The 14,829-nt window shown below is 47.8% G+C and overlaps 5 protein-coding genes across 5 annotated transcripts; 4 read left to right on the top strand and 1 right to left on the bottom strand.

Annotated features, from left to right (window-relative positions):
• Positions 1 to 1,208: 1,208 nt before the first annotated feature.
• On the top strand, positions 1,209 to 2,573 carry N7455_005004 (ankyrin repeat domain-containing protein; the record flags this gene model as incomplete). The annotated part of the gene is made up of 1 exon (XM_065604930.1): positions 1,209 to 2,573. One exon carries the CDS (start codon positions 1,209 to 1,211, stop codon positions 2,571 to 2,573), a length of 1,365 nt encoding a protein of 454 aa, XP_065461830.1.
• Positions 2,574 to 2,841: 268 nt separating this feature from the next.
• On the top strand, positions 2,842 to 3,267 carry N7455_005003 (ankyrin repeat domain-containing protein; the record flags this gene model as incomplete). Its single annotated transcript, XM_040957646.2, has 1 exon — positions 2,842 to 3,267. One exon carries the CDS (start codon positions 2,842 to 2,844, stop codon positions 3,265 to 3,267), a length of 426 nt encoding a protein of 141 aa, XP_040811898.2.
• A 3,101-nt stretch (positions 3,268 to 6,368) lies between these two features.
• Positions 6,369 to 7,964, top strand: gfsA (glycosyltransferase family 31 protein; the record flags this gene model as incomplete). The annotated part of the gene is made up of 1 exon (XM_040957560.2): positions 6,369 to 7,964. One exon carries the CDS (start codon positions 6,369 to 6,371, stop codon positions 7,962 to 7,964), a length of 1,596 nt encoding a protein of 531 aa, XP_040811990.1.
• Positions 7,965 to 10,279: 2,315 nt separating this feature from the next.
• On the top strand, positions 10,280 to 11,075 carry N7455_005001 (Transcription factor MADS-box; the record flags this gene model as incomplete). Its single annotated transcript, XM_040957659.2, has 3 exons — positions 10,280 to 10,504; positions 10,611 to 10,745; positions 10,803 to 11,075. 3 exons carry the CDS (start codon positions 10,280 to 10,282, stop codon positions 11,073 to 11,075), a joined length of 633 nt encoding a protein of 210 aa, XP_040811987.1.
• A 1,701-nt stretch (positions 11,076 to 12,776) lies between these two features.
• Positions 12,777 to 14,735, bottom strand: N7455_005000 (uncharacterized protein; the record flags this gene model as incomplete). The annotated part of the gene is made up of 3 exons (XM_040957547.2): positions 12,777 to 14,342; positions 14,402 to 14,632; positions 14,694 to 14,735. 3 exons carry the CDS (start codon positions 14,733 to 14,735, stop codon positions 12,777 to 12,779), a joined length of 1,839 nt encoding a protein of 612 aa, XP_040812024.2.
• Positions 14,736 to 14,829: the final 94 nt, after the last annotated feature.

The following is a 14,829-nucleotide window of genomic DNA, read 5'->3' as shown; positions in this document are numbered from 1 at the left end:
AGAATGCAAAGGGACACTTGGACACATCCAGATGATGGTGCAATTCGGCATACATGGATGATGTGCATTGAAGCACTGCGGGAACAGTAGCTGGTAAGTACGGTTGTGATGCTGATGGATGATGGATGTCATTGGGACTTTTGAGTCTCAAGACAACATGACCAAATACATCCAACACTGAACCACACAATTGCTAATTGCAAATCAAACAAAGATATACGCCGAGATGCCGTGAACGACAATGAAGATACGTATCACCCACAACGGTTACTTTTTATTCAGTGGTACGCGAAATCATATTCCTCCTGAAGATCCTCCAACAGATGGGGATCAAGCAACAATTGCCAGTCACTTTGTTCACAGATAGTGACAATGCGCATGCTATTATGATGACTGACAACTATTACAAATGTACGAAATGGCTAGATGCCAGGTATCACTTCGTACGCTACACAGTGCGGTAGGGAATCGTTCGACTGGAAGTCATTTCAAGCGCGGAGAATGTCGCAGATGCCTTGACGAAGCCACTTGAAAAAGAACTTTTCGAACGAATGCGCCAAAAGATGATATCGAGAAGTGCAGGCCACCCACTAAGAATCAGTTGGAATCGACGAAATTGACAAGTTAAGAGATGAAGTACGACGAATCGATAAAGAAAACACTATGGAAAACCTACAAAAATACGCATTTTTACTATGCAAACCAGAAAGAAGAAGATTGGAGAAGCAGAGAATGACCTTCTGCCTATGCTTACTTCACTCTCAACTATGCGTGACCTCTACAAAGAATACTGAGAGTTGAGGGATGGGCTCGAACCAGGACTTATTACCCAAAATGAGAAGCTCTGGCACTCTGAAGATCAAAGCGCCTATTGAACAACCAGGAATCCCATTAAAGCAAAGGGTCGACTATCATGATGAAGAGTCATGAAAAACTTGCGAAGTGATGATGTCTTTGACCGCCGTTCTTCTCCCTCGATATTTATTATGTAGTATTCGTTGAATTTGTGCTCTCATTCCTATCAAGTACCTCAATGATTAAAAATAAATTCCCTCGAATTACAACTACCATCGACGAGTCACTCCTTGAACAAAGGGGGCCAGCCTTGGCAGCTTTTAGCCCCCCCCCCCCAATTTCAGTCTCTGCTAACTTTCTCCTGTCACGTCGGTTTCAAGTTGACAGCTTGCAGCCGTGGCTTTCGTAATATCATGGCTCTCCTTAGCTTGCCAAACGAAATCCTACTAGCCATAGCAGACCATTTGAGGTCATTGAATGACATCAATGCTTTTGCCCAAACAAATCATCGTTGCTATGCCGTGTTCAGCCGGCAACTCTATGTATATGCGAGTATAAAGGCCGACAAACCTGGGTTCCTCTGGGCTGTGGAAAACGAGCGATGGAAAACTGTGCAGAACTTTCTCGATGTGGGCGTTATCACTGGCTTGGACCCTGCGAATACTATACAGACCCCCCTGGATATTGCAGCACGCCGTGGATCCCCTGAGATCGTTACACTCTTGATTAAGTACAGGGCCAAGGTGTACGATAATATGAAACTTTACTGCCAAGCTGCGCTGGCGGAAGCGATTAGATGTGGTCGAGTTGACGTGGTAAGGGTCCTTCTTGACAAGGAAGTGGATCTGGAATATGTCTATGAAGACGACAGGAGACCACTACACATTGCAGCTCAAACTAACGTCGGAGAAATGATCAAGTTTCTATTTGCTTGCGGTGTCAATATTTATCACTTTAATCAACGGAAGACTTCCGCATTGCACATAGCAGCCATGAAAGGGAAAGAGAGAGCTGTGCAGGCGTTACTCGAGTGTGGATTTAATCCTAATTTCGTTGACGCTGACGGTGATGCGCCCATTCATTGTGCAGCCATATTTTACAGGGACAGAAGCACCGTCTCCCCGGAAGATAAATGGACGGTGATTGATACTTTACTGAAGCACGGTGCAGACCCTTACCTGAAGAACCGGCATGGTTTCATGCCATTATGGATTGCGGCATTCCTAAACTGCGGGGTCATTATTGGTGGTTTACTGGGATATGGTGTGAACCCCCATGGCCTGGATGCAAATGGCAATGCACAAGAGCCCATGCCGCTTGAAGAGTTCCGTGAGATGGTACATGAGAAGCTGGCAGACATCAGCTCGCATTTTCCTCAGGTGGGTCACGAAAGCTCCCTCAACTGTTGCACGCCACTATGTATTGCTGCATTCCTAGGCTGCGAGAACGCCGTCAAGCTTTTACTGGATCATGGAGCGAATCCGAATTCTATGGACCCGAATGGTGAGATGCCACTCCATCTGGCAGTCAGGGACAAGAACTGCCCAATTGCTGAGCTTCTTATCAAGGAAGGTGCCTGTCTAGGATCTTGGGATTGCCATGACCGGACTCCCCTTGACTGGGCTTTGAGTTCCGGTGGTCACGAAATGATAGAGCTTTTGCACAATAAAGGCGCCAGTATTGGCTCTATAGACTGGAGGGGTGTTGATCCAGTCTTGCAAGCCCTGGAGTATGGTCATACTACAGGAAGCGGCACCTTTACTGTCGCACATTGTTGACTGGGCGGACGACTACACATTTCGTCATCAAAGCGGATGGCCATACGGCCGGTATCCTGGGGACTGGGACGGCGGTGAGTCTCACGATTACGAAAATGTGGTGGAATGGTTCCTAAAAGGAGGATCGAAGGTGGATTCTAGAGACTCTCTTGGTCGCACTGTGCTGCATCAAGCAGCATTCCAGAACTGTGAGTGAACAATCAGACTCCTCCTCAATCGAGGAGCTGACCCCATGTCTAAAGATTCATTTGGTCAAACTCCATTACACATGGCTTGTGCTCCTTTTTGTGGCGTTGCCGAAGATGCGTTTGAGATCCTGCTTGAAGCCGGCTCTGGTACTAATTTGAAAGACAGCAACGGTGAAACGCCTCTGCATATGGCTGCACGAGCCAGCTTTTCATGTGGAGTCCATATTGTGGCGGCGGGTGGCCTGACTGATTTTATTGCAAAGAATAACGATGGCAATACAGCATTGCACTTAGCAGTACTGAGTGAGCGTGGAGAGATGGGTGACGAAACGATCAAGGAGTTACGTAAAGCCGGCATGGATTCCAGCTTGGTGAACAACGATGGTCAAGGTGCTATGGATCTAGCGCGGGAACTAGGCGAGGAAAAGACCATGACTGCGTTATCTTGCGAGTTATCTGAAGAATCGGATGAAACCGAATCCTCAGAAGACGAAGAGCAGTCTTGAAGTATGGGCCAATTTATACCTAGGTACCTTCTAGAAGGCCTTAAATGTGGGCCTTTCTAAGCTTAGAAACAACTTATTAGACACGAACATTCTAATTTACAATTATAGAACATTGGAAGAACTATGATATTCTGGTGGCAAAATTCCCAGGCACTTGACGGATTTAGTAGGTTCCAGTAGGGGTAAGATATATATATTGTGATCATGAGCATTACACTCAGAACTTACTACGGCGTGACCCAGGGATCTCGAATATCTAGATGGATGGTAGAAGGCCCCTTCTACTTTGTATACAACATACATATAGGTGAAGGAGGGAAATATTAGCGGCGTAATTGCCAAACCCAATATGGAAAAACTCACCACAAAAAAAGAAATGCACTAATCCTCTTTTTATAGCACAGAGTATAGAAAGACCCTTGGGCATGGAATCCCCCCCTTTTAACGCTGTGACAACAACGCCAAGACGATCATTCAAGCTTAAAATGCCATCGAAATGACCGGCATATTTTGAATTATGTAAGCGGTTGTTTCGTGCAATCACATTGTAACTATATATTATCCATGGATGGATGCCCCGGTGGATTCGTAAGTGCTGACATGGCTTTTTTAATCTGATACACTGGACACGAGGGATGATAGGAGTACCTAAGTTTCCCCTTGGAGGCTTGTATAAGCAACCCTGACAAGACGCGTGCCCTTATTAGTACGTAACTACTCCGTATAACTATGTACCGTAGTACAAAGTAAATGCCATGGCTATGGGCCTGGACAGAAGTGGATGATTCTCCACAGTTCAGGTACCTTCACTATTGTCCATCGATGTACAAAGTACACGTACTCCGTACTCCGTGTATACATTGATTGATGTACTTCGCATGTTGTAACTGAAACAGTATTTAGTCTCCGGGAAACTTCAGTCAAATCCATGCATATATGGATCATCTAAATATATATATATATATACATAGAAATGATGAAACAAGATCAAAACAGAAACTACCGAGACCATTTTAAATTACCATTTTAAATGTTGTCGATCCCGGCCCACCTGGCTGTGAGGAAATCCATGGGCGAGGAAATGCTATCGCCACTCAAAATACGTGACCCGATAAGCTTCATTTCAGGGTCTCTCCTTTTTTTTCCTCCACGGGAACTTCTTGTCTGATGTAAAGATATTTGTGCAAATTACGATCCTCGAGTCATAGGAATGTCTCATGATATGTTGTAGATTAGTTGAATATCCACTAATATTACATCTTATATATTACATATGGAATACGGAGTACGGAGTATGAATACCAGCATTGCATATGGTAGGACGTCGTCAATAAGGACGCGTGTCTGTGGGGAGGGCGTTGGCCTCATTTGCCCCTCCGGCTAATTTTGACTGGTTGACGCGGCTGGGTGCCAGGGCGATCGTCTTTGATCATTTCCGCTCTTTTTGCCTCTAAGAGTACGGAGTACTCCGTACGGAGTACAATTGTTGTACATCTGTCCTTTCCGTTATTTGATACTGGCCACTCAGTACTCCGTACTCTATCCAGGGTCTCAAGGTGGTTCATCGTGCTCCGTACAGCTTTTTATCCAAACCCTTTCCAAGGTCCCACATTTTACTTGAATGGCCCAAGCGCCAACTTGATAACAGTGACGTGATCTCCAGTTGTTTGTACGTTATTATATTCACATCATCATGATGGGATCTCGGGATGGGAACGGATGTTTTTAGTCGCTTATATTGTCCGAGACTGCTAAATGATTGAGGCTGAGACAGGTGCAGGTGCAATACGCCGACGAATTCGGATACATAGCGTATCTATACATAGTAACTAAGATCTATATGCAGATACAAGTATGGAGTACTCATTAGTTATTCCGTACAACATACAGATAGAGACGCTAGGGAGAGGGCAATCGGAGTTATTAGTAGACTGATTTTCTGGCCTATCATACAATTCATGTATGCAGATGCCCCAAACAGCTGATCGACATCTTCACGCGAGCCTGCATCCAAATTATGTGTCGCTGCAAACGGTCTTCTCGACCCTGAAGATACTTGAAACATGCTTATTTTAGAGTACCAAAGCGCCAGATGACCATTTCCGACTTGAACAACCACACCTGTGCCCGGGTTAGACAAAAACATTATTGTTGTGCTCGAGACAGGGAAAAGGGAGGAAAAAAAAAACTCCCATGCCGATCATCAGTTTCATGGCGGAGTACATATATTTATTCCACTAAACCTGGGAGGGGATGATCACCCCCAACCAACAACATTCCTTTTTTCGTCATGATCGACACTTAAAAGTCAACAGGTAAGACGAAGCAAAAGGAAACAAAGTATAAGCCACATATCATTTGAAATGGTCCTATCGAAGACCTCCGTTCCTGCATCCCAAGTTGGCATCAACACCGCAACCGGGGGATGAATACATAGCCAAGATACAATATCCAGCCACAATATGTTCTGATATGATTGAAGACAGCATATCAAATGAAAAACGGTGGTTGCGAACGTCAGATATGTACGCATGTACATCGATGTAGAAAACGGATAGAAAAAAAAGAAGTAAAAAAAAAAAAGGCCTAATAATATATTACGGTAATACCTATACATGGCCAACCCTGTCCTGTTAATTGCTTCGGCTGCCTCCCTTTTTCTTTCCTCCTACAACACCTTCACGACACAATCCTCCAAGCTCTCATCGACTTTTCACTCGGACTGGGCACATCGTCCAGCCGCGTTAGTCTTGCCTCTATATTCTCTTCCAACCCTCATACTTCCCCCCTTGACAAACGCTGCCCCCCTTTGGACCGTGTCGCAGGTCCCGACGCTACCAGCCTCTCGTTGAAATATCTCGGCACTTTATTTGCCTGCCACTCTTTAATCCACTCTTGGAACACTCGTTTATTTGACTCTTCCTTCAAATCGGAATTGGGATCTTGCTACCGGCTTTTGCTGCACGCTATTTCCGGAAAACGACACCTCACACGCTGAACCCATAACTTTTAATTCCAGGGTGTTCATCTACCCCGATTTCGCCTCGCTTTCTTCTATTTACATGTTTGAAAAGTCGACATTTAACACCAGGAAAGCCAAAATGCCTCTATTTCGGATCAAGACGGTATTCCCGCTGGTCGCTCTAGTGACCATCGGAATATTCTTCTTTTGCATGGAACGCTACGACCGCTCAGCTTTCCTTCGGTTCAAGCACCCAATTGATCGGGCCTCCTTTGGTGGAAACAAACAGCCTCAAGTACAAACGCCGGCACAATCTGATTCGCAGCAGCCGACTAGCAATACCTGTGAGGCTGACCCGAAATTGGCCGCCCCCCTACCCTTCCCTGAATGGCTCCCACGCAAGAACTACACTCGCGCCTATTTCCGTCCTCGTCATGTGAACCCTCGCACCGAATTCCACACTTTGGAGGAAATCGAAAAGCCTGTGCTCCCGCCCATGGTTGTCATGGAGCGCGGTATGGTCGTGTCTCCTGAGAACAAGCCGGAAAACTTTGTCTGCCCTGAGATCATCGACGTCGATGTGGCCGCCGATGACGATGTCGAGGAGACCTCCAAGCTTCTGTTTGGTCTAGCCACTACCGTCGACCGTCTGGACCGCCTGCTCCCCTCCCTGCTTTACTCCTACGGAAACACCAAGGCCGGTTTGATTGTCCTGGTTCCTGAGTCTGACGACGACCTGGAGAAGCAAGAGACCTACTTCCGCAACCGCGGTCTGGACTTGACTCTCAAGGCCTCTCCTCTCGACTTCACTGCCCGTTACTTCGGTATGGTCGAGGCGTTCACCGAGCACATTCGCAAGTACCGCCCGCACACCAAATGGGTTGGATTCAGTGACGACGATACCTTCTTCTTGTCGCTCCCCACTATCGCCGAGGAACTGAAGCTCTTTGATGAGAGTAAGAAGCACTACATTGGATCTTTGTCTGAGGCCAGCTGGCAGGTGGATACTTTCGGCCACATTGCTTTCGGTGGTGCCGGTGTGTTTGTCTCAAAGCCTCTTTTGGATGTCCTGATGAAGCACTACGACGAGTGCCAGTCTTGGGGCGAGCAGCCCGGTGACCAGAAGCTTGGCCAGTGTATCCAACGCTTCGGTGACACCCCCCTGACCCTCTGGCCTTCGCTCTACCAGATGGACATGGCAGACCCAGTGGACGGTGTTTACGAGTCCGGTCGCAAGATCGAATCAATGCATCACTGGAACAGTTGGTACAGCAAGGACGTGGTCAAGATGACCACCGTTTCTGCCGCCGCAGGCCGCAAGTCTGTTCTCCGCCGCTGGGTCTTTGATCAAGAGGAAACTGTGAACAGCGCTACTGGCGAGACTCTCCGTCATTTCTGGGTCATGACGAACGGCTACTCGCTGGTGAAGTACACATACGGCGAGCATGTGCCGGATGATGCTATCAACTTCGATGCTACGGAAAAGACCTGGCCCGAAGACCCCCGCGGCTATGAAGACCGCCTGGGTCCCCTGCGTCCCGCAGAGGAAGACGGCGTTGCCAAGGACCGGTGGTTGCTCCGTGATGCATTCGTGGTTGGTGAGAACGTGCACCAGTTCTATGTTCGCGAAGAAGATGAGGGCCACAGCGTAATTGAAATTGTCTGGCTCGGTCCCAAGGGCGGCGGTGGCGGTGGTGTGAGTGACCATTATCTTCGCGGCACTTACCAGCAATAAAATTGCACCGCTACTACTTGAGGCTGGTCCTTGGGACTGTTGTTCGTACCTCTTCACTTCGTTGCACATGATTCGGCTCTTTTTTTATTTTCTAGAATACTACACATCTTCCTTTTGCTTTTTTTTTCCCGACTTCACGACACCAGCCCAATATGATTACAAGTCGACCAACCCAACAGCCCTTTTCTTTTCCGGATGAGACTCGTGATCGTGACTTGCCCTCCGCGTCCTCCAGTTTCTGTTTCATTTATCCGGCGTTGCATTGGCGGAGTCCAGTACGGTTCAGGAACCTGGTGGCTTTGCGTGCTCCCTCTATATCCTGACGGTGTATTCCAATTTTTGAAATGTTCACTTGTTTTTTTTAACCGTCTTCTTCCCAATCCTTGGACCCATGCTGGGCCTTGGTCGAGACTTGCCACACCTAATCGGTTTGGCCTTGCTCTTATCTTTCCTTTTTTCCTTTTTTTCTCCATGTCTTCCGCGCTCTTAAGTGTCCTTTGGAGAAAGGCCACTTTCCGTGCCCTATGCCTTGCATCCTTTCTGTAAAAATAGACTTGACAGCAGACCCATTTTGGGGTCTCCGTTGGTGATTAGCGTTGAACTTTTTTGTTCATTATGTGAAGAATATGATCAGTTTTCGTCATTTCAGTGTTTTGTAGGGTATTCTTTGGCTATTCCATATGCAGGAAGGGATCCTGAAGCGACTGCCTGGGTGAGCTTAACTGTGCTGGCTGCATCGGGTCTAGGGCTTCTCGGATCGGCCCGTTGATCGGCTTTGGTTGCTTATTGTTGCTATGTGCCCAGGTGGACTCGGTGGGATGGATGCATTATTTTCCTTGCACAAACAGTTCACGGCGGTCGATTTTTGCACTCGAGTTCCCGATTTAATCAAGGAACCCAAGGAACCCAAGGAACCACCGTGACTGTTTAGTAAGGCCGCGTGGTAGCCACCTAGGTGTGAGGGACAATGAATGTTATGACTTTATGCTTGGAGCAATATCAACCCAGATGAACTAATGAGAAGAAATGGTAAAATCACACCTCGTAAATGTGGGAGTGATAATAGGAGTAATAATAGAAGAAGCAGGGAACAAGCCCTGACTTGCTACAGACCTACTGACCGAGTCACCCTGATTCCTGTGAACCCTGGTAAATATATGGAGTAAGTCTGTGAGACACCAAGATATGTCTAGATGCTCTACGAGTTCCATGCAAGGCATGCATGTGTATGTACGGAGTAAGGGGATGTGAGATACCTGGGGATTATTGTGTCGAGACTGTAGCCTTGTACTTCGTACTTTGGTGTGTAGTGATGAATGTGAGATTAGTTCTTGTGGTTGCAATCAGAAAGGAATGGGAATGGCTATAAGAAAGATAAGAGGGTGAAGACAAGGGGGATGGCCTTTGGAGCTATTTACGAGGTACTCCTGAATGCAGCCATGCGAGTATGTTGTATACAGGGCCATTATTCCATGCCACAAGGCAGGTGCGACCCGCGCCTGTGTGATGTGAGCTCGGTTTTATTCTTATTTTTTATATTCGACTACGTAGATGTAACCTCGAAATATGATGTTTCTATGATATATAGGGTGATAGAAAAGGGATGCTCATAGGCATATTTAAAGATGGAATAGCCAATCATATAGCGGCGGACGTTTGAGAAGTTCTGCCCCGTCGAGGCATGTGAGATAGAATGGAGTACTAAGTATAGAAAAGTACATTATATATGTTTTTTGGTGGGGTTTTTTATTCCGTATTTTTAACTTCAAATTAAAATCAAGAAGAGAAATAACCAAATAAACCCCCAAAATTGGGAAGACCGAGAAATTCGCAATACTGAAATCGGCAACAAAGGAAAAAGAGTCCAGACCAGAGGGGAAAAGGGCAAAAAAGGACAAACGGGGGGGCCGAAGGGGGAACCAGCCAATGAGCGATTAAAGCCAAGAATCGTGTCTGGTCCAAAGGAGGCAAATACAACTCAATTACAAGACAATACTGCTGTAAAAGTAGAAGTACCTTCATCCAATATTAATTTTACTATTACTTGAGGTACCCTAACTTATCTATCTTTACAGACTGTATTAATACCACTCTTACACGTGATTCACGTAACAGACCGCCTGCCCATCGCAACTCGCACTTTGCCTTCTTCGCTCTCCCCCCCCCCATCGATTCCCCCATTCCCTTTCTTTCACATCCCATAAACGCGTTACTCGATTGGGTCATCTCTTGCCTTCCCCTTTCGGTATCCCCCCCTCAAATCATAACTACCACCCCCCCATATTAAACCTCTTTTGTTCTTCTTTATTGTCAATATGTCTGCGGTTCTTGACGAAAAGCTTTCCCCTGGTCATGATGACCTTCCCGGCAACGGCGCCGATGCCCGTGGCACCAAGCGCAACCGCATGAGCGCCGACGATGAAGATGATGATGATGACAAGCCCGGCCGTGAGCGTCGCAAGATCGAGATCAAGTTTATTCAGGATAAGTCGCGTCGGCACATTACTTTCTCCAAGCGGAAGGCCGGTATCATGAAGAAGGTGCGTCGCGTCCCGAGGCCCCCTCCGCATCAGTTTCCCGATCGAGGATCCTCCCTCTATCATTGGATCGATTGACACTTTTGCTAACCATAAGGGTTCTCTATAGGCTTATGAACTCTCTGTCTTGACTGGCACTCAAGTTCTCCTGCTGGTCGTCTCCGAAACCGGCCTTGTCTACACCTTCACTACTCCCAAACTTCAGCCGCTCGTCACCAAGGCTGAGGGCAAGAACCTGATTCAGGTAGGCTACGGTCTGCTTCAATGATACTCTTTCGTCCAGTCACTAACACACTGACAGGCATGCCTGAACGCTCCCGACCCAGCCGCCAGTGAGAATGGTGTCGATGCCCCCGATGTCGCCCCCGAGGCCCCCGAAGATGTGGCTCACAACAACGTCAACGCGCCTCAGGGGAATATGCGTCCCGGTATTCACCCTGGTTACATGACCAACGAGCAACAGCAGCAGATGGCGTACTACCAGAACCTCCAGCAGCAGCAACAGCAGGCTGGTGGTCAGTACCCCATGCCGGTCGGCGGTCGCATGCCACCCCAGCACCAACCCACTGCTTAACTGCTTTAAATTATGATCTGATCTGTGGGGTCCTTCTTGCTCAAGGTCCCCGATGCTGCGTCTTCTTCTCTGTTCTTTCCTCCCTGCGCCTCGATCTCGCGTTCATTTGATACCCGTCTCCCTCTGCCGATCCATCATCCCACTCTTCCCTCGGAAATGGTCGCGCTGTATCTGCATGCGCCATTCTCCAGGGCACTCTCGTGAGACTATTTGTAAATTGTCAAGCACCGCGCTGGAATTCCCTTCCAGTCTCTCTTTGATGATACTGGATCTGGTTTTTTCCTTTTGATATTGCTCTCTATCTCGGAAAAAAAGGAGAACCCCAATTTGCTGAGAACTATGGCTTTCCAATAACCCCCCAAAAAAACTTACCTCAGAAAAATGACCGTCACAAAAAAGAAACCAACTTCAAGAAAAGAGAAAGAGAGCGCAAGCAGACAAATCCGGGCTTCGTCGCTAATTTGGCTTTTGTTTTCCCCCCTCTACCTAGACAATGGCGGAGGATGGAGGTGTTCGTGGTGCATTGAAACTCGTCGGCGAAGTGGCTTTTCCTCTCTAGTCTTTTTTTTTTTTTGCTTTTTTAGTCTTTTAACTATTTCCTTGGCCACTGATTATGTTATTTTCCTCATTGTCTAATCTCAAACTGTGTGTTAATTGTTTCTGCTAATTCCATGCCGTGGGGGTCTGTCTTGGCTATGACGGATTCTCAATGCCATTTGGTTCGCACTTTGCACCGCTATGGCTCTGGCTGGGTTACATTATGTATGTTATGGACCAATTGGATTCTGTTCCTTGGGGCTGTCTTGTTGCTTGTAGTGGTGATGGCCTATGAGTATAGTAGACTTGGGGTTTAATCTATCTCCACTATGTACATAGGTAGTGCGTGGGGTCCCACTACGATGTATAGCTTAGGGGGACAGCAAATCCACTAACAAGAAGCTATACTCTCACTTTCTATGTATTTATTAAACTACATAGTCTCGAAGCACGTTCTCTATACATTCAAGATGTTCAATGTTAGGGTTACTACTATCCGATTTGTCAGATATATATTCCCAACCTTTTGCGTTCTGTGATATTCAATTTATTTTTATATTCTGCATAATTACTGGTACTTTATTCTAAATGTGACCGATATACTTCCAAACTGAAGAGATGTATACCTTGGCATGCATGGAGAGAGCGTAAGAAAGTTCGCTGACCTGCATATTAGAGGTCAATGTCACACACTAAATGGACTTTTGGCAGATAGGGCTTTTGTATTATTACAATAATGGAGTATATGCTAGGTAGTTGCTAGTTGAGATTATATATAGAGCGCGAGTACATTATATCAAGGTCTTGTATTCATTCGTGTGGAGCTATATAATCGATCGAGTGGTATCATATCATAGTATCTTGACAGTGGATCGTAGGACACAAAGGAGAGATCAGGATTGGTCGTTTCTCAACCGGGAGCTAGGAGCGACGGAAGCAACACGAGTGGGTTGCGCGTGGTATGTCCAAGGAAGGGGACTACTGTACATGGCCATTGACAAGGCGAGAAGCAAAGAAAAATCTTGGGTGGTAGTGTCCTTCGGGTAAGGAATTGACAAGTCGGAGCAAATGTAGGTGTTATGTGGAGGTCGGTGGGGAAAGAGTATAGGAAAAAGTAGAATGTAAAAGAGTCATGGGGATGACGATGGCTGAGGGGCGTCAGACTCAGGAACCGGGATTCCCTGTGTATAACGCGCTCGTGGAAGGCGGGACGTTAGAGTGCGGGAGTAGGGACGAGGAAGAGCCATCTTCTGGGTCAATCTCAACTTGACTGCCCGCCTGCGGGCTGCTCCATCGAGAGAGATAATGTCTCCCAAACATCCAGGCACCTGCCAGGGCGTTCCTTGTGCCCAAAAGAAGACCAGTCCTGGTGCCAGACGAATGAACGGCAGGGACGTCGTCCTGCCAGTGGTTATCATCGCCATCCTCTTGGATGGTTCCGTACCCACCGACTTCTTGGTTAGAAGACGATGTAAACAGACCTCCGATCGCCCGACGTTTACGATGGGCGGCGGAAAACCCACTCTGAGATGCTGAGGTGCGACGCCATGGATTCTCACGCAGTGATCCCTGGACCCGACGAGATCCCCTTTCGCGATCGTATGTGGTGGCGCCGGTCGTGGAGTGTCGTGCCAGACCCCGCGAGGGGCCGTTTATAGTTGCGCTGCCACTGACACTGCGTAGGCCATCTGTCGATGATCGTCTGTGTCCATCAGTGGACTCATAGTCCGAATCATCGAGTTCAGCCCAAATAGATGCGGGGTTTAGATCGGCAGAGTCACTATCAAAATGTAAATCGAGTGGCAAGCTTGGAGCTCTTCCCCGCTGATATGAAAGATGTCGAGTATGGGTCTTCGGGTTGAGAAGTGGTTCGCATTCCCCAATCTGTGATTCCTCATCCTGGCCGTCCAGCAACCCAGGTGATGTCGGAGAGTGCTCCACGATTGCCATACCCGGCCCAAGTCCAGTCTGGGTGGAACCCACAGTGGTGACGGCGGCGTGAGCGTCGATATCCTCAAGTCGCCATGACAGGCACAAAACACCACCCAGGAGAACCATTGTTCCTAGAGCGATGAGACCGGCGTGGAAGCCCGCCAGTTGAGACACTTGCCGGAAGTAGATCAGGCCATCCATGATGGCAATGATGTTGTAGATGCAGAACACAAAAGGATATAGCACACTAGTACTACACAGCTTTAGCCCACGATGAAGATAGAACAGCTGCGTGAGCGCTAGGAAGATCATCCCTAGTAGGATAACCCATGATTGCCAACGATTGAACTGGTTCACACGGTCTACCACTGTGCGCACGAGAAGCTCCACTGCCGACTTTGCTAGTAGGAGGGAGTGAGCTGACAGTATTCCACTGACAAATCCATAACTCATGCCCCGGATTAACCTCATTCGGCTTTGCAGTCGTAGCAAATGTGGCGAAAAGTGACCGGAGGCCGAGGGTTTCGCGCGCGAGGATGGCAGGAAGTGTTCCAGCATTTTGACGCCTATAAGTACCACAACAACCAGTAGGGTGGTGGCACCCATCCACAGAAGAAAGGGTCGTCGCTGGAGGAGGTCCAGGAGCTGATCTAATGTATGTGCGGGTTCCCCGATTGCGCCGAAGGTCGCAATCAACAAGGCACCGATGCAGACGAGAACGGTGCCCGCGAGAGAATATCGAGTAAAGGGTTCGCCGAGGATGAGGGTCGCAAATATAGTATTGAATACTAGCCCGGACTACTCGGCATTCCTATCAGCAACTGATCGCCGTCGTGCATGGAGGGGGAACCACTGACCGCTTGGAGCGTTGAGAGAACTGGTAGCGGAAGTGTGGTGATTTGGATGGTACTTCCAACAATATTGGAAATCACAAACATCCCCATACCTACTTGCCATCGTCGGCGCTTGTAAGGGGGTCTGCGCACATCGTAGGGGTGTTTCTCGTCCTCGAGCAAATGCGACTTGCGCTGAAGCGTGAGCCCGATAGCCTGGAGGCTAGTTGAGATCAGGCCAACGATGACACCAACCTGATGTCTGCGTTAGTTTATGATCTTGTCTTGCAGTATATCGTGATTTCCATGATCTTACCGCAACACTTCCCTCCGGCGACAAGTCACCTAGATTGCCCATGTTGTGTATCGTGCATTGGTCGGGTTGAAGGACGGTTGGGAGAGGCGCATCAAGTAGAAGAAACTACCGGAGTAAAGAAGCCATAACTCAGATA

Source organism: Penicillium solitum (assembly GCF_028829755.1).
Source record: "Penicillium solitum strain IBT 25940 chromosome Unknown utg000003l_segment0_segment0, whole genome shotgun sequence".
Lineage (NCBI taxonomy): Eukaryota > Fungi > Ascomycota > Eurotiomycetes > Eurotiales > Aspergillaceae > Penicillium > Penicillium solitum.
Note: the sequence above shows the minus strand (reverse complement) of the source record. Positions and strands in the feature narration are given on the sequence as shown.